This window comes from Mesocricetus auratus, unplaced genomic scaffold, assembly GCF_017639785.1.
Source record: "Mesocricetus auratus isolate SY011 unplaced genomic scaffold, BCM_Maur_2.0 Super-Scaffold_100691, whole genome shotgun sequence".
NCBI classification, from domain to species: Eukaryota; Metazoa; Chordata; class Mammalia; order Rodentia; family Cricetidae; genus Mesocricetus; species Mesocricetus auratus.
The window spans coordinates 2,876,504-2,899,045 of NW_024429267.1; the positions used below are offsets into that span (position 1 = coordinate 2,876,504).

At 46.3% G+C, this 22,542-nt stretch overlaps 2 protein-coding genes across 4 annotated transcripts in view; one reads left to right on the top strand and one right to left on the bottom strand.

The window, feature by feature from the left end:
• Positions 1 to 931: 931 nt before the first annotated feature.
• Calml4 (calmodulin like 4) lies at positions 932 to 12,910 on the top strand. Its single transcript, XM_040740340.1, has 6 exons — positions 932 to 1,018; positions 1,447 to 1,640; positions 1,764 to 1,794; positions 6,459 to 6,599; positions 8,981 to 9,169; positions 12,666 to 12,910. The coding sequence occupies exons 2-6, from the start codon at positions 1,461 to 1,463 to the stop codon at positions 12,761 to 12,763; spliced, it is 639 nt and encodes a 212-aa protein (XP_040596274.1). The 5' UTR covers positions 932 to 1,018; positions 1,447 to 1,460; the 3' UTR covers positions 12,764 to 12,910.
• A 2,814-nt stretch (positions 12,911 to 15,724) lies between these two features.
• The window catches only part of Pias1 (protein inhibitor of activated STAT 1), a 114,022-nt gene continuing 107,204 nt past the window's right edge, over positions 15,725 to 22,542 (bottom strand). For all 3 annotated transcript variants that reach the window (XM_005075574.4, XM_013117423.2, XM_040740341.1), the window contains one exon: positions 15,725 to 19,496. In XM_005075574.4, the coding sequence (XP_005075631.1) occupies positions 19,203 to 19,496 (294 nt within the window). In that variant the 3' untranslated portion in view covers positions 15,725 to 19,202. The remainder of the gene's footprint in view (positions 19,497 to 22,542) is intronic.

The window sequence follows — 22,542 nt, forward strand, 5'->3', positions numbered from 1 at the left end:
ACTCTCCAGCCTTCCCGCACTATACCAACCCCTTAGAGTACAGGCAGAACTTCAAGATTCTTGAGTTTGAGAGTGTGAAGAGGTGAATCAGGAGGAACATGGTCAGGACCAGAGGGGGGTTCCTGTACCCAGGTGCCCTCATATGAGTTGGCAGGAGACCCCTCTCTGTCAGGAGACCCCTCTCTGACAGGAGACCCCTCTCTGACAGGAGACTCCTCTCTGAAAGGAGACCCCTCTCTGACAGGAGACCCCTCTCTGGCAGGAGACCCCTCTCTGGCAGGAGACCCCTCTCTGGCAGGAGACTCCTCTCTGAAAGGAGACCCCTCTCTGACAGGAGACCCCTCTCTGGCAGGAGACCCCTCTCTGGCAGGAGACCCCTCTCTGGCAGGAGACTCCTCTCTGACAGGAGACCCCTCTCTGGCAGGAGACCCCTCTCTGACAGGAGACCCCTCTCTGACAGGAGACCCCTCTCTGGCAGGAGACCCCTCTCTGGCAGGAGACCCCTCTCTGAAAGGAGACCCCTCTCTGGCAGGAGACCCCTCTCTGGCAGGAGACCCCTCTCTGGCAGGAGACCCCTCTCTGGCAGGAGACCCCTCTCTGGCAGGAGACCCCTCTCTGGCACTTGCAGCCTTTGGCAGCCCCTGTTAGCTCCCTGTGTCATGCACAGACTGGGTGACCACACACAGTGACCAACAACTGGGCCAGCTTGGACTCAGCACCTTGCAGAGAAACCAGTCACCAGGTGTGGATGAGGGAAGGATAATTCTAAATGAGTGTGAGGGCTCAGAAGCAGTTCTGGGAGCCACCCATATTCCCCTGTCTCTCAGGGAAAAGGGAACAGCATAGAGTGCTGAGAAATTCAGTCAGCACTAATACAGGAAGGGGTGAGGAGAGGAAGGAAGAGATAGAGGAACTTCCTGCCTGGGAAAGTCACTGGGAAACCCCAAGGCCCCTGAGCAGCTACGGAAAGGCCTGGAGACCCAGCTCCAGCACCCACCACCACCCCAGGTCCCAGGAGGTAGAATTGACTGTGTGCTCGTCATTGGGTCCCAGCTACCTATAATGGTGACATAATGCATCTGGTGAGGAAACTGAGGTGCAGAGGAGAAGAAGGACCTGGATCCCTGCTGAAGACAAGGTCCTCAGTGTGGCTCCAGCGATAGTGCATCCCCAGGGCTGCGTCTGAGCCCGGCTCCTTCAGACAGCCTCTTCTGGAGAAATAGTGCATGGGGAGTCTGGCCCCAGCAAGGATCCTAGTTTAGCTTCAGGAGAGAGAAAAGGGTCCCAAGACAGGTAGGCTCAGACCAGGACAGAGCCAGCCCCACTCAGGGCCCCCTTTTCAGAATCTAGGCTCCCAGGAAGGGACACCGGTATTTGTCCTGTTGCTGCAGAGCCTCGGCCTCCAGCAGCGAGGACCTCCAGAAGAGTCTAATTGTTTCCTCACAGTCACCCTTCTCAGGATGGTGGGGCATCCACTGCTCAGAGAAGGCTGGAATCTGACCCCCATGGCATCGGGCCCAGTCTCCATGGCAGCAGAGGATTTATTACCAGGCCTCCTCCACCCAGCCCGGTGGACTTTCGACTTCGAGCCAGAGGAAAGAACCAGACACAGTTCCAGGAGGAAGAGGTGCCCAAGGATGGTGAGTGCGGGGCTATGCCGGAAGTAGGTGGGAAGGACCCCTGTTGATGCGGGGCTATGCCGGAAGTAGGTGGGAAGGCCCCCTGTTGATGCTCCCTCCTGACTGTTCTTTTCTCTGCTGCAGGCCAAGTTCCTTTCCCAGGACCAAATTAATGGTAGGTTGGGTTTGTTCTTTAATTAGTAATTCCCCACAACATGTGTGTCTCATTAGGCAATTTGCTTTGCTGTGTTCTGTTGGTAGGGAGGAAGGCCTGAGGGGTGGCGCCCTGGCCCACCCAGAGGCTCGGAGCCAGGTGCTGCAGAGACAGCTGGCTCTCTGTTTGGGGGTGACCCTGAAGATGCTGACTCCCCGGGACTTGTCATATGTCAGCGTGACTTTAAAACTGGGTCATAGAGCTTGCTAGTGCTCCTTAGAGTCCGATAGTGGGTCTGGGTGGGAAACTGGTGGTGGTTGCACAGAGAATATTAACATAGTGACTGAAGGCCCTTGACAAAGGGGTGGGGCTTTGTAGTCAGGGCTACACCCTTCAGCAGGATGTTTCCTGCCTCCGTAGCCTCTGTTGCCTCTGTAAACTAGGGGCTCAGCTGGTATCTCCCGCCTAGTTCAGTGTGAACACCTTGCTCTTAGGTTCTGTTTTCCCGAGACCAGAAAAGTAGAATTGGGTTACACAGAATTTGGCCAAGACCTGGCCAGGGGTCTGGTGGCTGAGTACCTGGAAAAAGAGGTCAGAACCCTGCCTGGGACCTTTAGGGGACAACCAGCTGCCTCCCAGGCTATGCCCATGATGAAAACAGATACGATACCTACTTCTGCTCACTGCCGCTGAGATGATTGTCATTGAGATAAAGCTGCAGGTTCAGAGAACCCAGGGAGCTCTGGTGCAGGACAGTGTCTAGCAGGTCACAGGAATGGCTTCTGGTTACTCCAGCAAGGATCTATCTCAGAGATGTAAGTGAGCTTGGTCTACAAGAGAGAGTGGCAGGGATGTGGCCTAATAGGTCCAAGTGGGTACCTTCTCTTAGAATCCTTAACACCCTATCCCCCGAAGTATGGCCAAGGCCAGAGGGGACTTTAAAGCCCTGGGCTTAACCCACATTTATGGGCTAGGGGCTGACAAGATGACTCAGCATTTAAGAATTTGTACTGTGCCCGGCATGGGTGGCACAAGCCTTTAATCCCAGCACTCGGGAGGCAGAGGCAGGCAGATCTCTGTGAGTTCGAGGCCAGCCTGGTCTACAGAGCGAGTTCCAGGACAGCTTCCAAAACAATACAGAGAAACCCTATCTGGAAATACAAAAAAAAAAAAAAAAAGAATTTGTACTGTTCTTACAGAGGGACTGCTCACAAACACCTGTAACCCCAGCTTCCAGGGCTTCCAATAAGTCTGGTCTCCATAGGCACATGGATTTGTACATACACACACACACACACACACACACACACACACACACACACACACACACCCCAAAAAATAAGGTCTTTAAAGGTGGACCTAAGCCAGAGGCCACCTTCAGCCTCAGAAGTGTCCCTGCCCCCCCCACACCAGGATGACAGACTCACTGTCCCTCTCTTCTGTGGCTTTTGAAACTACTAGAAAGGAAGAAAGCAGAGGAAAAGGGCCTCTGGAGGCTGCTGCCTGGCCATTCACCTGGAGCCAGTGATGTCACCTTATGGTGCTGCTGTGAGCTGGGCACAAAGGAGAGAATAGCATCCCAGCTGGGCCCTGGCCATGAGAAGTTTACTTTTAGGAATTTTGTAAGTTGATATTAAAATCAGGTACTATTAAACAGGGAAGGTGCAAACTGTTCAGTCTATGTGGAAAGCTAAGAAGACAGCCTTGCTGCAATCAGTAGCATGGGAGACTTGAAAGAAGTTTCAGTTTAGGGGCTGGTGATGTATCTCAGTTGGTAGAGAGCTTTCTTAGCATGCATGAGGACCTTGGTTCAATCCCTGACACACATAATCTGGATATGATGGTGTTTCTTTGTAACCCCAGCATTCAGGAGGCCAAGGCAGGAGGATGAGAAGTTCAAGGCTAACCTGGGTTACAGGAGACTCATAATGAGAAACAGTTTATTAAAGGGCCACTTGTTGGATTTAATGAAATTACAACCCTAATTCACTGGGAAAAGGATTGCATTATTTTATTAAATAGAAGTTGTGGGTTAACTTCGAATACAAGAGTGGGCAAAACTCATAATGCTGAGTTGGCTAGACAGAATTTATTCTATTTATTTATTTAGGGTTTTTAGAGACAGGATTTCTCTGGGTAGTCTTGGCTATTCTAGAATTTGCTCTATAGACTAGGTTGGCCTCAAACTCAAGAGATCTGTCTGACTCTGCCTCCCAAGTGCTGGAATGAAAGTCGTGTGCCACCATCTCCAAGTTAGAATTTATAATGGAGAGCATTGCATGTTTTATTATGTGTGAGTTGTGCACTGCACATTCTTAGTACCTTTAAGGTGCATGGTAAACATATGAATGTGTTAGCACAGATGTTAACCATTTTCCCTTGGGTAAGAGGGGATGAGGGCTGGAGAAGGTCTTTTTATTTGGAGTATTTGCATATCTCTAGGGATTTTTAACCCGAAGTATTTACCTCAACGTATTCATTACTTCAGCAAGTGTCTTTTCTCTGTGCCAGCCCTGCCCCAGGTGTTAAAAATCCAGCAGTAAGATGGAAGATAAAACCCCCTTTCTTGGGTCACAATCTAGGAGAGTGAAAGACAGAATGGAAAGCAGTAAAGGATGGGTGGCTGGATTAAGAGGATGGAGATTTGTGTGCAGGGTGTGTGTGTGTGTGTGTGTGTGTGTGTGTGTAGGGGACTGGAGGAGCAGGGCCCGCAGGGGAGCCAGGGGCTCCCTGGTGTTCCTGTTATCTTGTTCTAGCACAGGGGGATAAGACTGCAGGTATCTAGGACCCACAAAGCCCTGTGATGTGGACAGTGTTCAGCAGACCCCAGAAGTGCTTGCCAGTTATTCAGGCAGGGGTCCCAGAGATGCAAAGGACCAGAGTTTGGGTGGTAGGGTGGAGAGTTGGAGGGATGACTAAGTGGTTAAGAGCATCTGAGTTAGGCTCTCAGCATCTACACTGGGTGACTCACACCCACCTGTAACTCCAGCTCCAGGGAATCTGGCTGTGCAGGTTTGAAGAGATGGACTGGGTCTGTCGAGATGGTTCAGTAGATAAAGGCAAGGCAATTACAGCCAAGCCTGACAATGAGTTCCATCCCCCCACCCCACCCAACATGGTAAAAGAGAACAAACTCCCTCACAAGATGCCCTCTGACCCCTACACACACAGATGCTAAATAAATAAAAATAAATAAATGAATAAATGCATTAAAATATTTAAGAAATGAAAGAAAAGGTAGATCTGTTGAGGCTGGAAGAGAAATCAGTTTGTTCAGAGGCTGGCCTCTTGTTATCAGCATGGGGGAATGCAGTGTGCCCATCTGGACAGTCAGTTAATCCTGAGCCCACTCTCACAGTCTTCAGCTGCCTTCTTTGGAAAACAGTAGGGATTAGGGGATTAGGGCAGCTCACCCCACAGAATCTCCATCTGCAGAGTTGGGATCTTTCCCAAGCTCCCAGGTGGCTTGGCTTTGCCTCTAGGGGCTGCTTGGAAGAGCCAGGACAGCTCTGCCAGCTATACAGTTGCAGCAGGAGGGGGCTACTGCACAGGGACGAAGGCTTCGGGGAGAACTATGGGACAGTACTGCCAAGGCCCTGGACACACTTGTAGCAGTTCCATGTAGAGACCAGGACCTGCCAGAGGAGAACTTGAGAGTTCAGGAGCTAGGGCCTGGGGCTGGACATATGAAGGATCATCTGCAGTAATAAACCCCTGTCCATCATTTGCTTCTGGAGGTGTTCAGCAGGCAGAGGCAGGACAGGCACATCTGTTTTGCACAGGTCCCTGAGAGTCTGGTAGCCCTACCCAGCTCTCTTCTTCCTGGGTAGGCCTGAAGGCAGGTTTTGAAGAACGGAGGGGGCATCCTGGCCACATCAGCCACAGGATACCCTGTGAAGGTTGGATTTCAGATACATACTCTTTTTGAGTCTAGTATAGCCCATGTAAAATTTGATACATGCTTGGTATGTGCTTATACTAAAAATGAATCCAGTGGGGGCTGGAGAGACAGTTCTTCCAGAGAACCTGAGCCAGGTTCCCAGTACCTATGTGGGGAGGCTTAAAACCACTTGTAATTCCATTTCCAGGGCACCCAACCTTTTGGTCTCTTTGGCACCTACACACACAGTGACATTCACTCATAGAGTCACATACATACAAATAAAAACAATACAAATATATCTTCAACAATTCTTTCTCTGAATTCTACTTGGTAGTTTCATATTTTCATTACATTGATTTATGCATGCGTGTGTGAGTGAATATGTACTGTGGATATCAGAAGGCAACCGGCAGGAGTTGTTTCTCTCTCTTATATCATGAGAGTTCTGGGGATCAAATTCAGGTCATTGGGCCACCTTGCTGGCCCTTTTTGTTTTGTTCTTGAAACAGTGTCTCATATAGCCTCGACTAACCTCTAACTAGACTTGGACTCCTGACTCTCCTGCCTTCACCTCCCAAGTGCTGGGATTACAGGCATGTGCCATCATACTCCATTTTTATGGGATTCTAGAAATCTGGTGAGGCAAAAGAAGCAGGAAGAGAACAGGGAGGGGGGGGCTCAATGTTACAGTGCCTACACAGCAAGTGCAAGGTCCCAGTTTGTCCCCAGCATGCAAGTGTGGGGAGGGGCATGAGTGGGGGAGTGACCACCTGCTATTGACTTCCTTCCTCGCTTGGTACAGACTACAAAGAATGCTTCTCCCTGTATGACAAGCAGCAAAGAGGGAAGATTAAGGCCACAGATCTTCTGGTATCCATGAGGTGCCTGGGGGCCAGTCCCACACCTGGAGAAGTAGAGCGGCACCTGCAGACTCATGGGATAGGTGAGTGGGTTGTCCAGATGGGCTTGTGAGAGGCCCAGCTGGGAGAAGCAGATGGTAGTGGTGAAAACTCTGAAGCAGGAAGTCCTGGTGGTAGTGTGTCTCACCAGGACTGAACTGTAGAGGTAGCTGACCTTGTATACAGTGTTTCATTCCACAGGGAACCCTGGTCTCATGTCCTGCCAAGTCTGTCACAGCCCCTAGGAAAGCACACTCATTGGTCCCAGTGGCTTTTTCCCCCTTTGCTTTTGAGATAGGGTCTCATGTAGCCCAGGCTGGTCTTGAACTCACATTGTACTAGTCCAGGGTGATACTGATTTGACCCTCCAGGCTCCACCCCTCAAATGTTGGGCTTACAGACGTTTGCTACCACACTCAACTCCTATACTTATGGGGAATAGTCTTTTGCGAGGGTTTGGTATATGCTTAATGAAAACAGGTGTGGGCCCTATCTGACCACCTCCTAAACAAACATGGTGTCCCAGAGCCAGCTAGGTACCTGGGCTCTGAAACCAATGGTGGACTCAGATAGAACTTAGTTTTTCTGACTTCATAGACTGACCTAGAAACTGTAACAAGGCTGTAACAACCCACGCCAAGCACTACTATCAAGCAGCTCTCTCCATTGCTGGCATAAGGATGATTATTTTCTTTTCAACTGGAACATATGAGACTTCTATAATCAAACCCAAATTTTACTGGTTCTTTTTTTTTTTCCAGACAGGGTTTCACTATGAAGCCCTGGCTGTCCTGAAACTCACTTTGTAGACCAGACTGGCCTTGAATTCAGAGATTCACCTGCCTCTCCCTCTCAAGTGTTGGGATCAAAGGTGTGTATCACCGTGGCTGGCATTTTGTTGTTCCTTTATTTTTAGGAGTGGTGTCTGACACCAGGGTGCTCTGCAGTGGAGACTGGACACTCAGGAAGGAGAGACTATCCCAGAGGAAGGGGTGGCTTGGAAAGAGCACTTGACCTGGAGTCTGGGGCCACACCTTAGCCCCGGGCCTCAGCATCCTCATCTCTCAGGATCTGCTAGGGTCACTGGAGGCTGTGAGAGCATCTCCTGCTGCAGGCTGAGCCCATGGCCAGAGCCCAGTGGACTGAAGCCTGAGCTCTCCATTTGAAGCTCTGAGGGTGGGGCAGCTTGGGTTTATCTTTCCTTTAGAAAGGAAGGAGCAGTCAGATTCCAGGTTGTTTCTTGTGGCAGGGCAGTGAGAGGGCTGAGGTCCCTTGACACGCTCAAACAAGGTGGAAACTGAAGGTGATGGAAAGGTAGATGGAGTGTCGAGGAAGACCAGGGTTTGAGACCCATGCATCTGTGGTAGCTCTGGTGGTTGCCAGGAAGAGGATGGACACATTGACCAGGACCAGGCTTCATCCATTTTGGAAACATGGGAGGGAGCAAAGGAGACAGCCCTGTTGTGTCATACTTATACACTGTGTGAAGATGTATTGCTGTGATTGGTGTCATAAAAAGCTGAATGGTCAAGAGTTAGGTGGGGCTTCTGGGAAGAGAAAGGAAGTCAGAGGGATGAATCTCGGTGTGCTGGAGATGCCAACGGAACACAGAACAAGTCCCAACACATGGGACAAAGGAAAGGTGACTGAGCCACATGATAGAATGAAGATGTTAATTAAATTATAAGAGCTAGTTAGAAAAAAGCCTAAGCTAAGGCCAAGCTTTCATAATTAATAATAAGTTTCCATGTCATTATTTGCAGACTGGTGGTCCTAATACAGCTCCATCTGGTCCCATGCCATGATTCAATACTCTGTTTCTACTGTCACCTTAGCAAGCAAGATTGGAGGAGGGATTAATAAGCATAGTGTCTTAGTTTTTTTTCTTCTATTGCTATAAAATACCCTGACCAAAGCAACCTAAGGATGGAAGGGATAATTTTAGCTCATATATCAAGCTCAATCCATCATGGCTTGAAGCACCTAATCACACAGTCAGAAGAAGGTAGCAATGAATGTGTACATGGTAGGACTCAGCCCACTTCTCCACTGATATAGTTGGGGAACCTCTATCCTAGGAATTGGTGCCACCCATAATAGACTTGTCTTTCTCATCAATTAACATAATCAGGATGATCCCCGCAGGTATGCCCACAAGCCTTTCATTAAGGTTTTGATTCTGTCAAGCAGATAGTTAACACTATCACACATCATTACTAGAGATTGTTGGGAGGATGAAATAGAGACTTTCCATGCTGTGAATGGCCCATGGTGGATCAGAAGGACAACCTTGTCTCCCTTAGCAGGACCAGTGCCTTAAGAACTCAGTAGCCTTGGGGCTGGCTATGATAGTCAGGCAGGTCAATGGGCTTCCCCAAGAGCTGTTTCCTCCAGCTAGCTCACTGTGCTGTTTGGGGTTTCCCAGATAAGCACGGAGAGCTGGATTTCTCCACCTTCCTGACCATTATGCACACCCAAATAAAACAAGAGGACCCAAGGAAAGAAATCCTTCTGGCCATGCTGATGGCAGACAAGGAGAAGAAAGGTTACATCATGGCATCTGAGTTGCGGTCAAAACTCATGAAACTGGGAGAGAAGCTCACTCATAAGGAAGGTAACAGCTTGGCCGACTGAACCATCTGGGGAGGGTTAGGGAATTGTGGGGAGGGCAATGTTGTGTATACTATCCAAGGCTGTGCAGATGGCCAGCTGAGGAGTGGCCCAGAAGCATGTAAAAGCACAAATCAAGATGGCTGAGGGCTGAATTGGGGCTCAAGGCAGAACCTGAGGGGACAGGCAGAAGTGGACCAGGGTAGAGGGCTGGCCCAGAGACAGCCCAGTTGGGGTCCGAGGAACAGTGGTTTCATGTGAGCAGCTGGGGCATCTTCTGGGACTCACCTTGTCAAAGCTGTCATTGAGGGTCTTGATATGACCCAGGATGGCTACACTTTAAACATTCTAATTTTTTAAAAAAGAACTTTATTGTGTTGACTCTGTATGCAATACTGTGTCATAATGTCAAAAGGCCATGACAGGGACTTGGGAGATGGCTCCATGAGTAGTTTGTTCCACAAGTATCTGAGTTTGGGTTCTGGGAACCTGTGTAAGAAAGCTGGACAGGTGTGTGTGTGTGTGTGAGAGAGAGAGAGAGAGAGAGAGAGAGAGAGAGAGAGAGAGAGAGAGAGAGAGTGTCTGCCTGTAATTCCAGCACTCACTCAGGAGGCAGAGACAGGATGCCAGGACAAGCTGGTTAGTTAGTCTGAATTGCAGTTCCAGGGTCAGAAAGACTCTGCCTTAAACAAAGATAGAGAGCCATAGAGGGAGACACCAGATGTCAAGGTCAGGCTTCCATACATGTGCTGGTGCTCACACAAATCAACAGGCACACACATGTGCACACGAGCCACACACACTAAAAGCTATCACGCAGGGTGTACTGGCAACACAAGTGGCCGTTCTATTGATAGAAAGGGACAACTGAGTGAATGGCTCTTGAGCGGAGCTGAGGCAGAAAGCAGGGTCCAGTTGCCCCTCATTTCCAGGGCCATCTTCTCACAATAGCTTGCTCTGATATGGCCAATGATGGTGTTTCCAAACTGAGAGGCCATTGTGCTCCTGCCCCCAGCAGCCCTAAGAGTTGGGAGTATGGGAGCTTTTCAGGGAAAACTAGAGAAACCTACCTTGGCCACAAACCATGAGGTGGTCTTGCCTACATTTCTTGATTCACAGCAGGGTGAGGGCCTGGGAATTCTGAGAAAGCTCTAGGTACATGCTTGGGCTGCTAGCACTGTTGGCAGCCCTGGTGATGACACACTGTGGACCACAGCCTGTCTCAGGCTGCATCATTCACCTCCAAAGCCAGGTTTTCCAGGTTGGCTGGCTAGCTTGAGGCTTAGCTTAGGCACAGTGGGTTGAAAGGCCCCAATACGATTACAACTAACCAGTACAGAGGTTTCAGGTTGTGATCTGAATGAGTTTGAATCTGGGCCCTTCCTTCCTTTAGGGAGCCGTAGAATGTGATTCTTCCCCTTGCTGTAAATGAAGCTGTGACAGTTATCCCTGGGGTTCTCCAAGAGCTAGTATTCTATGGACCAGCCTGCCCAGATTTTCTCTGCACCCATGAAGGTCCTGAGCAAAGCCGTTAAAAACAGTGCCCAGCAGGTAGATTCATCTCCCAATTTCTCTCAGCTGGCAGCTTTTACTGCAACTGATTTTCATGTAAAGAGGGAAAACTGGCCTACTGCTGGTAGACTGTCCTCTTAGGTGGTTAGTGATCCATCTACAGTGAGAGTCAGGCCCCTAGACTCCATTCCGTGCTAATGAGCACAACACACTGGGAAGGAGCTCCTGGCTGCAGTGGAACACAAGATACCACAAATAAGAACAATCTCTTCTGGGGATTTGAAAGAAATGTTCTGTTCTATCTGGAAGCATCCTTGGTATATGTAGCACCCTCACCCGTTATCACCCGGCTGTGGAGTGCTGCCCCCTTCTGGTCAGCACTGGGCTGTGGCGTACTGCCCTCTTCTGGTTTGTCACTGATGCTGGAGCTGATCCTTGGCCTATCCTCTGCAGCTGGAAGTTAGATGCTTTTCCATGAAATAAGATGCATCTGTCTCCTCAGGCTCAGAGCACCTATGGGTTTGAAAAGACAGAACTGCAGTCTATCTATCATCTACGTATGTATGTATGCAACCATCCATCACCTATGTATCTATGAATCATCTATGTACCTATCTATCTATCTATCTGACAGGATCTCACTATATAGATCAGGCTAGCCTTAAACTCAAGAGTTCCACTTGTCCCTGCCTCTAGAGTTTTGTGATTAAAGGTGTACACCAAGATATTGGGCTAAATTAGTATCTTTTAAAAAAGCAATGATGCTTTCAAAAAGATCTTTTTTGGGGGGAGGTGGGTGGGCAGGTGTGGTGGCACAGGCCTTTAATCCAAGCACTTGAGGCAGAGGCAGGCTGATTTCTGTTGAGTTCCAGTCTGCCAGCCTAGTCTACATAGTAAGTTCTAGGAAGTGATACTCTCTCAAAGCAAACAAACAAAAAACCTGGTAGAATTTCAGAGAATCCATGTAGGCATGGGTTAAATAAAATGAAAAACAAATTGTGTATGTGCCAGTGTGAGGGTATGCCACATATGTAGTTACCTGAGGAGGGCAGAAGAGGACATCAGATCCCCTGGGACTGGAGTTACAGGCAGTTGTGAGCCACCCACATGTCTACTGGGAATGGAATCATGGTCCTCTCAAGAGCAGTATGTGTCTTAACTGCCCAGCTACCATTCCAGCCCCTGAACAATGAGGTTTGATGCTTTGAATTTCAGCTGCAGTTGGACTTTTTTCCATGTACACTAATTGACAGGATACAATTTTTTTTTCAAATTAACGCTAGGGATCCAACTCAAACTCAAGGTGCATGTAAGCCATGTGCTCTTGTCACCCACACATTTGTAGTGAGGTGATGGTAACAGAACACTTGTCACTCAGTATTCTGTTGACAGGGGGGCAGCGAGGGGAGAGGTGGACTTATCTGGAGAATTAGAGGGAAAAGAGGAAAAGATGGAGCCTGGATCAGTGCAGCTGTGTTTGGAGCTGTGGATGATGCCGGTATGACTGGAAGGTTGCAAGGGTGGGCTGGAAGGTAAAACATACATGCTAAAAGTTTCTTGAAAGACACAGAGGTCAGATGTTTCTTTTTTGAGTTCTGTGTTGGCTGCCAAGCCTGCTGACCTGAGTATGATCTCTGGAGCCTATACGGTAGGAGAGAGCTGACTCCCACAAGATGTCCCCTAACTTCCACACACGTAGCATGGACAATAACTCCCCCCCCATAAATACATAAATGTTAAAAAATAAAAACAAGTACAAGGAAGCCTCAGTGACTGAATCCTCACCAGTATACTCTGTTCATATGCTGGTCCCTGAACAAAGTGGGAAAGTTAGACCAGTGGTCTCTGGGGCCTTAGAAGCAGGTTATCCTTCTGTTTTGGTTTGCGTCCCAGTCCATGGGAACAGTCCATCAGATTCTCAGGGAAGACTTCTGGGAACCTCTAATCCCAGCAAATCCAAATTGAAACATTAATGTGATTTATTGCAGTGGATGATCTTTTCAAGGAAGCGGGCATCGAACCAAACGGCCAAGTGAAATATGACACATTTATCCAAAGGATCACCCTTCCTGTGCAAGACTACTGAGGGAGCTGACATCCAGGGAGTAGAATATGAGAGCTCCAGGGCTTGAAAACCTAAACTGATTTATCTGGAGATGGCAAACCTGACAATCAGACCAGATGGCACAACATTTGCAGGGGATAAGTACCAATAAATGATGTAGTCATGGTATTACATGCTGTAATGAGAGGTCTGTATTGATTTTAGTTCTAACATTAGTCTAGCCCTTTGCAGCACAGAAGGACCTATGATTTGTAGTCAGGTTTGTGTACCAGTGCTGACTCTGCAACTTCATTACCCTCACCTTGGGCAGACCACTGTGCTTTTCAAAGCCTTTGGATCTCACAAGGATGAAGATCACGACTTGAAAATGGTTGGCAATTTGGGAGCATGTAGAACTGGCATTTATCCATGGTAGCATTTCTCCAAAAGAACAGTTTGCCAGAAGACCAGCCTGCTTTTGGGTGCAAGAACCACCTTCGGCATTTCTAAGATAAGGCTAGGGTTGGCTAGGAACTGGCAATAAGCAGAGTGCATGTACCTGCATGCATAGCGAACAATGAGCTCAGAGCACAGACAGACAGACACACAGAGTGACAAGCAGTGTGTGTACACAGACACAAAGCAACAAGCACAAAGGCACACCATTTCTTATAGTTTTACAATCCCACTGATAAACCCTCATTTCCATATGACCAGCTACAGGAAGTGCAGGGCACTCATTCATAAACAGGTACAAAGTGGAAACACATATTAGAGTGAATGGTAAGTGTAGGATCAGTTGAGCAGTGGGAAGTGGTCTAACTTTACATTCCACACCAAAGGAAGTGGGAGGTCTGGTCCCTTCAGAGGCCTTGCAGAGTTAGGAAGGCGTGATGTTCCTGGAAGAATTTTCTGAAGCTGTGCCCTGGTACTCAAGTGATAGGGGGAATCATGACTTTAAGCCACTTTCTTGGGACTAAAAGAATAAGGGGATATCCCAGGCCATGTCCAGAATCTGAGAGGCCCTGAAATCAGTAGCAGGAACCAGTGCCTCACTCAGAAGTCCCTATGTGACACAAATAGATTGGGTGCAGACCTGTGAACATGAAGACCTTCATTCCTTTGCGCCAGGACCGGCTGTGGCTTTGCTCCTTAGTGAAGGCAGAAAGACATCAAGACACAGCGTCTCTTGGGAAGTTTGATGAGACACACACCTTTTACTAAGGGCTAAGCTCTGGGAACAGTCCAGGGGACCAAACAGTGGTAGTCTTAATTCTGTTAGCTCACATACGCTGTACGGCTCAAACTAGACAGAAGAATGGAGAAAGAACGGCCTCATTTTCCTGAGAGTGGATACTATGTGTTCCCTGAGTAGATTGATTATAGGCAATCCGGCAGATTTCTTTAATACAAAAAACAGGGATATTAGTGGCACATCCCTTCAAAGAGGATTTTGGTTTGTGGCCAACATGATATTAAAGCAAAAGTCTGAGCCGGGCGTTGGTGGCGCACGCCTTTAATCCCAGCACTCGGGAGGCAGAGGCAGGTGGATCTCTGTGAGTTCGAGACCAGCCTGGACTACCGAGCGAGTTCCAGGACAGCCTCCAAAGCCACAGAGAAACCCTGTCTGGAAAAACCAAAAAAAAAAAAAAAAAAAAAAAAATGCTAGGGAACCGGAAAGAAGCCAGAGAAAGCAAGAGCAACACATGGTAAAATTCTTCATGACTCCCATGGCAAATCCTCCTGGGGGAGGCTAGACCTCCAAAGAGAAGGCTGTATTTCCTTACCAGATGGGAAGGGTCCAGACCCAACACTTCTGCTCACCAGTCTACAACACCAAATACCTGACAGGTGCTCCTTGCTGATGCTCTATGTGGGACAGGGTGAGGACAGCCTGGATGCCTATAGAAGAGGTACTTCCCCAATGTGTTCCGATGTCTGTTGGCTTCCCTTTCCTTCTCCCCGCCCCCCTTTAAGACAGGGTCTCATGTATCCCAAATTTATCTCAAATTTGTGAAGGATGCCCTTGACCTTCTGATTCTCCTGCCTTCAGCTCCTGAGTGCTAAGATCACAGGTGTACACTACTATGCCTCTTTTATTTGCTGCTGGAGATTGAGTTCAGTGCTTCCAGCATGCCAGGCAAGCACTGTCAAATACCTCCAGCCTTCCAGTGTAGCCCTGACCCATGGCTTTTTTTGAGAAAGTGTTTCAATGTAGACAGGGTCTCTGTGTAGGCCAAGCTGGCCTCAAACCCAGAGATTTGCCTGCCTCTGCCTCCCAAGTGTTGGGATTAAAGGTGTGCTCCACCATGTCCTACCCTCGGTGTAGTTTCAAAGCATGTTTTTCTGAATCTTATTTGGCTGAGTGAAATCTCCAGTACGGCTTGCAAAGAACACATGGCTAAAGGGTAGTCTGTATAACCTGGGCTGCCCTTCCCCACCCCCTGCTCTAGTGATGGTGGCAAAGTGAGCTCAAACTCCCTGAAGTCCAATTTACAGTCACATCAGGAAAGGCTGTTGCTTCAGGGTCCCCACTTGTGCATTCCTCAAATTCCAACAAGTTTACCTAGCACCCAGTTGCTCACCATAGAGTGGAGGAGCCCAGGCGTTTGGACAGCAGACAGACAAGTACCTTTAAGGGGGCTGGAGAGGTGGCTCAGAGGTTAAGAGCACTGACTACTCTTCCAGAGGTCCTGAGATCAACTCCCAGCAACCACATGGGGCTCACAGTCATCTATAATGATCTGGTGCCCTCTTCTGATATGCAGGCAGAGCAGTGTATACATGATAAATAAATCTTAAAGATTTAAGGTACTGTGGTTCACTACAGAGCTACATGTATCCCAGTAAGAGCAACCTCAAAGCATGATGTAGAGGTATCAGTTACATGTCATGCTTTGAAATCTCTGGCTTGACAAGGCCTTGGGACTATACTGCACCAGCACTTTTCTTATGGGTACTGTTCCCCTATAGACCCAATAGTAGTATTTTACAGAACACGAATTAACTGAAGGCTTTTCTTTTATTACATCTAAAGAGCTCTACATAAACAGGTAACATTCAATAGGGAAACAACTTTTCTCCAATGCATGTAATAAATATTTTCACTTGGTACTTTTATACAAACTAACATTGGTCTACTATACAGTTTTAAAAGCCATTTTACTGGTTTGGCATGCGGTATGGAAATTCTAAGAGAAAGTTTTAAGGCAATGAATCACAGATTTAAGTTCATGGAATTCATGGTAATTTTTATCTATTTATATACATTTCCCCTTTGTTAATAAAACAACAGCAGCACATTCTGGGACCACCAGCTATTCTGCCCCCTCTTTGAAATCTACACTGTGTTTAATTAAAAAAAAAAAACAGAATGCAATATTGTGTGTCCATAAAACAAAATTCTTACTAAAATAAATTCAAATGTGCTTTTAAGAGTCCTGAAGATCCTGAAAGTTTTATGTATTTAAAATTCAAATTGCTTTAAAAACTAGGTTCTGTCTACATTTATTCATTTACAATTGGGGTATATTTTCATTCCGTTTCACACATTTGTCCTCAAAGGAAAATTGGCCAAAACACTCCCCACATTTTTCAAGACTTAAGTGATTATTTAAGTCAGTAATGTAGATGTATATTTAAATTAGCAATGGAAAAACTTTAATACAATGAACTGGTCAACCAAGTATGATAGGTTAAGTTTCATCTTTAAAAAATGTGTCCAGTAATGCCCACGTAGTAAATTAAAAGCCACCTCCACCCTGCTAGTTGAACCTACTTTATCGACGATGTGTGCTCACAGATACAGGGGCACACACAGCACTGTATAGAGCACACGTGTGCATGCTAGAAAGAAAAAGGCAAGGGGTCCTGGAAACGTGCTCAAAGACGCTGAGAACAGTGGTTGTCCATGGTCTATCAAGGTTGGCAGGGCATGGAGTGAGGGTGGGCTAAGGAAAAACAACAAAAGGAGATGGAGTGGCCATGCGCTGCTCTTGTAAATGTCAGATACAGTAGTGCATGACTAGAAGTATTAAGGGTTGTGAAAGTCTCTGACTGAACTTAACCACATGCAATGTTTAGAAAGTCAACAATTGAAGAAATGATCTCTTCACTATGTGGAAGGAACTAAAATATACAGACAACTAAAGGTTTGTTCTCCCATGAGGACATGACCAAAGTCACAGAACATATATTTCTTCCTGTTACCCATTCTCCCCTTAGATCGGTACAGTGCAGGACACCAAAGGAAAGTGACCCTTCCACTTGGGCTGAAGAATGAAGAGGGCTGGGTTTTCAACTGGATTGATCATTCTAAATTCGTAATTCAGCATCAGACATAAAAACTGATCAGATGCCTAAAACCAAGTTAAAAAAAATCCAAGAACAAGGAAAACTATTCATTTTACCTTAGATAGCTGAAATAATAAAAATGTTTCCTACTGCAATGTTAACAGAAACACCCACAATTTCAGTGATTCCTACTCTAACCCCAATTTAGACACAAATTAAGACCTTATCTGAAACAAGCCTAAATTAATACAGCAATGAAAAAAACAACCATGTTACTCACCACACCAGATGAATTTAACAACGTAACCATTTCTGGTTTGAACTGACAACAAATGCCTTGTTTTATTGCGGATTGTTTTGTGACTCTAACACAGCTGTTTCTGTGTGGAACACACATGCGCAGGGGAAGACGATGTTACACACACACACACACACACACACACTCTTGTTTATAAATACACATATACACACATACATATACATATCAACACCGACTTTTTTCAAAATTCAAGTTGACAGTTTAGTAGCAGAGATGCTATAAAAAACAGCTATCATTTTTTAGATGCCATACTGTCATATGAATCATTTACTTTATATCATACAACTGAAGATACAGCCATCTTGACTTCTACCTGGATCAATATAGGTCCTTCTGTTACTGATGCAAGGTTTGAAAACAAGTTTAATATACACAAAGGGGGCCCTTCACCTCTGAGAACACAAGGCTGTAACATAAAACCAGGCTGGGAACTGGTGATGGTGTCCCCCTTCCTCTCTGTGATGACCCTGTGCCCTCCATCAGCTGCCATCTAACTTCCGGTGTATGAGCACTGTGTCTTTTCTGATGACTTTGAATGAGAGTACTTTCTCTTTCCTTTGATCTTTAATCATCTCCTGAAGAAATCTTAGTATATTTACATATTCTGTTATTGAGAGTAGATAAGACCGACTGATTCTTGAATTAAAAAATGGCTTCCTATGTTATGCTTGTCATTAAAAGGTGAGTAAAAAATAAGCAAGGCTAAGAAAGGAAGTATACTCAGAACCAGTGAAGCAAATAACTAAGGTTGTTTTTGAGTTTCAAACTTTTATCAAACAGATTTGCTATGGACCCACAAGTGAGCTGCACTGTACTGTCAACTTTAGGGTAATTGACTTCTTTGTTGAAGTGGAACAATGTCCTCTGCCAGCTGCACATGGGGCTTCCAAGACTCTTTCATATCTCACTTTGGTATGAAGATTCTCAGGAGAACTCATTACCCTGTGGCCAAAATGCAAGGGCTCACAGACTTGGTTTACATACAAAATACTGGCAATTCAGATTCAGAGTCAACACAAGTGTGCTGTTGATTACAGGCCTGCCCTCAGGCTGCCTATCCAGGCAGCTTTTGCTCCAGCACTTCTAGGAAACACACTCTTGGGGGTACACAGCAGATCATAGACAACCTGTGATGGAGAACATGCATTGGGAGAGCTGAGAAAGATGCTCACATCAGAGTTCAAGGCCTCTGAAACACTTTGAGAGAAGCAGGCAACTGATATTAACTAAATGCCAACTCAGGAGGAGAGGGGACAGTGATGACAGAACAATACACACAGGCACACACCGAAAACACACATACCCACGAGCTATGTACTGAAAACAAAGGGAATGCAGTGGGACAGGTGAGATTTATAACTTAAGGCTGGTAAAATCCACGCATACACAAACAGAATCCAAGTCTGTTACTTTTAAAAAATGGAAATCAAAACTATCCCAACCCCCTCCCCACAACAAAGCCCACAATTTAAAACTTCATACATGCAATTCTGTTTCTGTTATTGCAAGTAAGATAATGCCATTGAAGTAAAATAAAACCCAAACCATAGGACAAATGGTGAAGTCTTCAGAATCCAGAAAAAATGAACTGAAGGAGGTTTGTGGGTGCTTGTTTTTCTTTTCTTTCCTTCCTTTTTTTTTAAACAAGTATTTTATCAGACAGGCAGTCTTAGATTTATATACAAAAGTAAAACTGAAAATATAGTTTTGTTCTCTGTACATTTCTTTTAATTTTTTTCCCTAAAAAAAGGAAAAAAAAAACCCACGCTTGTGTACTTTTCTAAACAGGATAAGGTAAAACAGAGCACAGAGTTCTCTTCTGCCAAGTCATTGAATCTGGGACAGGGTGGGAGCAGCAGGGTGAGGGCGTCAGTCCAACGAGATAATGTCTGGTATGATGCCAAAGATGGACGCCGTGTCCGCGCTGCTCCTGCTAGCCACGCCATGGCCATGGCTCTCCCTCAGACTGTTGGAAGACACAAGGCTGCTGTTGCTGCCACTACTGCTTCCGTTGGTGGCTGGCAAAGAAGTGCTTCCTCCAGCACTTAGCTGATCGAGAAACATCTGCGAGGAGGTATACGGGAAAAAGCGGGAGGAGTGCAGGAGGTCCTGGTCATCTGAGACTGCCGCTGCTGCAGCAGCAAGCAGGGAGGTGTTGTAATGCTAGGAGGGACCAGAGACAAAACACTCTCGTTACAATCAGATGCACCTCTGTACTCTTCTCAGCAGAGCAAGTCCCAAGTTAGCATATCCCGAGTGTCTGGCTCCTCAAGTGACAACACATTCTGCAGTGAAATGACTGGTCACTGATACTGAGAGCGTTTTGGCATGGTATCGAAACTGGAATAACATTTTTGATTGTGTTGTGTGTGTGTTGTATGCAGTTCTTAAAATTCTATTTCTGAGATGTTCAGAAGCAGCAGAGAGGGAGGCAGCTGCCCCTCTCCTCAAGACACACCCCTCACTCCCACTGACAAGTTCATCCTGAGAACTGCATCACGAAGAAGCTCTGTTGCTCTCACGCCCAGGCTGCGGCTCTGTGCAGCATGTCACTGCTGTCAGCACTACAGGCACTAGGCACAGTGTTTGTGCACACGAGCATGTCAGGACTGGAAAAGTCAGGGAGAACTTGCTGTAAAAGATAAGCAATGTCACACGTGTGTGGGGCACTCCCCAGAGTGGAGTGTGTGGGGTTGCAAGTCTCTCTGGGTCAGGGACTGCTGCTGAGTGGCTGAGGACATTACCTACAGGCTACTATGGGATTTACCAACACTCTATGCTTAGGTTACTCCACATTTACTAAAAAACAAAACAAAACAAAAAACCCCGAAGTTTGCCTTTTCTTTAATTAACTACAGTTACATAACAATTTTAGTTTTTAAATTTTTCACTTTTTAAAGATTTTATAACATTATATAATTATACAAAATAATGGGTTTCATTATAACACTTACACATGTACATAGTGTCTTTTGATCATAATTACCCTCTACTACTTTTTCCTATTCCTCTCTCCTTAGCTGATCCCCTCCTCTTCTCAACAGTCTACTTCCAATGTGTGTGTCCCAGTGTGTTACTCAGTGCTGCTTACAGAACACAGACAACTTACCAATGGCTAACCACTGAAGAAACAACATCGCCCCCACTAAACATTCACTGCCTACAGATCTTCAGAGAGGCTGGCGACCCCTAAGCCCTCCCAACTACTTTATTCTTTATAATAATATTTAAAACATGAATAGACCTTATGGCTGTGCAAAAACATTCTTTCATCATATCTCTACCCTATGACACCTAATTATGTATTTTGCTAAAAAAAAGTAAGGCAAAAATATACATTCACTCCTAGGTCTACATAGGTCAGGGGTAAGTATCACTGTCTTCTAGGCACATCTTGTTTTCTGGAAGGTTTTCAGGTCACAGGGATGATGCTTGCTTCTGGATCCCTTCTGATGACCCACTAGAGCTCATCCTAACCAGATGCCATTCTTTAGAAACACGCTGTGGTGTTTTGCTTGGTCTGATCCTTTCCATCTGAGATGCGCTTGTGAACAGTGCACAACAAACATTCCCTTCTCTGAAGTTCATGTTCTCAGGCATCTCAAGGGGATTGCTGATGTCTGCAGAAGTTTTGGTAGCTCCTTTATGAAACTCTTGAGGGCTCCTTCTGTCTCCTGCAGTTCCCCTTTCTCTTGCCTGCTTTTCAGTTCCAAGGCTTCCACAGGTTTCCTTAGGAATCTCTGTGGGGCTCTTCAGTGTTCACACATGCATACTATCTTGGAGTTACTTGCCACAACTACATTATTGCTTTGCAACCTCCTCACCAAAGGCAAATCCCCTGCAATTAGTAGTAATCTCTGGAGTGTTTCCTCCAGATGCCATCAGCTCTGTTATGTCATCCCAAGCTGAAACAAGACTGTGGCACAGCACTGGTGCTGCCCTCCATCACACTCAAGGCATGTCTCCTCAGTGTTCCTGTTGCAGTAGCAGCCTGGACAAAGTCCTACTCAGCCAATGGGCCTCACAGGCCACTAAATCTCCTTGATCAGCAAGTAAGACGCCGAGTAGACAAAGGTGCTTGCTGAATAGCTGGTACTTGAGTTCAATGGCTGCACCCCATACAGAGGTGGAGAGAATTGAATCAATACAGCGCTCCTTTGACTTTCAAGCACATGCTGTGTCACATATATACACCTATGCATACAGCAGTAATAAAAAATTAAAAAAAAATATATACAGAGAAGGGCCAAGGAAAAGCTAAAGGAGGGAAAGGGATGGGTCAAAATAATGTAAATATAGTATACTCATGTATGAAATTCTCAAAAAAAAAAAAACAAAAACTCCTTGATCTATTTCTACTAATTGGGTCAGAGACATGGTGCTGGAACAAGAACACCACTGTGGCACTGGAATGAAGGAGGATGTACAACGTGCACCAATGAACAACATTTTGCAAAGTTTGCTGATCTCCAATAAGTGCTCTAGCTTGCTGGCAGGAAACTCGGGCAGGCTTCTGAACAGCGGCTGGATCACTGCTTTGGCAATGATAGATAGCCACGGTACTGAGCGGGATGTGCTTCTGCATCCTGCCCTTAATCCACGTTCTTAATTATTTCTCTATGGCTGAAGTGGGTCTTTCTCAATCTGTGTTTATCTCATTGTTTTTGATGAAACTTCTGTTACTTTGTTCTTGCTCTTCAAGTCTGCAGCTCTAGTGCAATGGGGCAGCCTGACTGGCGTGTAATAATCACTGACTTTCTCCATCCAAACTTGATGACTTTTAATTTTATTTCCAGGTCGCTAGATGTGGCCTTTTGGCAACTGATTTTGTATGTTTAGGGTCTGAGATGAATAAAGCAACATGAGCTCGAGACAAACACAGGAGCAGAGGAAGCACTCAAAGCTGCAGTAAACACAGTGTGAGGAAGCACAGCACACTGTGTAACTGAAAACCAACAGTCATTCTAGTGTTATGGACTACACGCAACTGTAGGATTTACACATACCATTGGCAATGCAGTTGCACCAAAGACTGTAACAGCTATGATGTCCTGGGCACCAGGACACTCACACACATGTGGCTAAGACTGAAATCTATCAGCCACATAGCTCACTGCCCTGTGTCTTTATACGCAGTCTGAGAAATCAACAGGCAGACACTGCTTTTATTTTCTACTAGAGGTAGAAGGTGGTGATGAATGATGGCTTT

Excerpts from the sequence above, each read along its gene's own strand:
- Calml4 (XM_040740340.1), top strand. The coding sequence starts at position 1,461 with ATGGTGGGGCATCCACTGCTCAGAGAAGGCTGGAATCTGACCCCCATG. Across the intron at positions 1,795-6,458 it reads TTCCCAGGACCAAATTAATG|ACTACAAAGAATGCTTCTCC; the intron begins GTAGGTTGGGTT and ends CGCTTGGTACAG. Across the intron at positions 9,170-12,665 it reads GAAGCTCACTCATAAGGAAG|TGGATGATCTTTTCAAGGAA; the intron begins GTAACAGCTTGG and ends GATTTATTGCAG.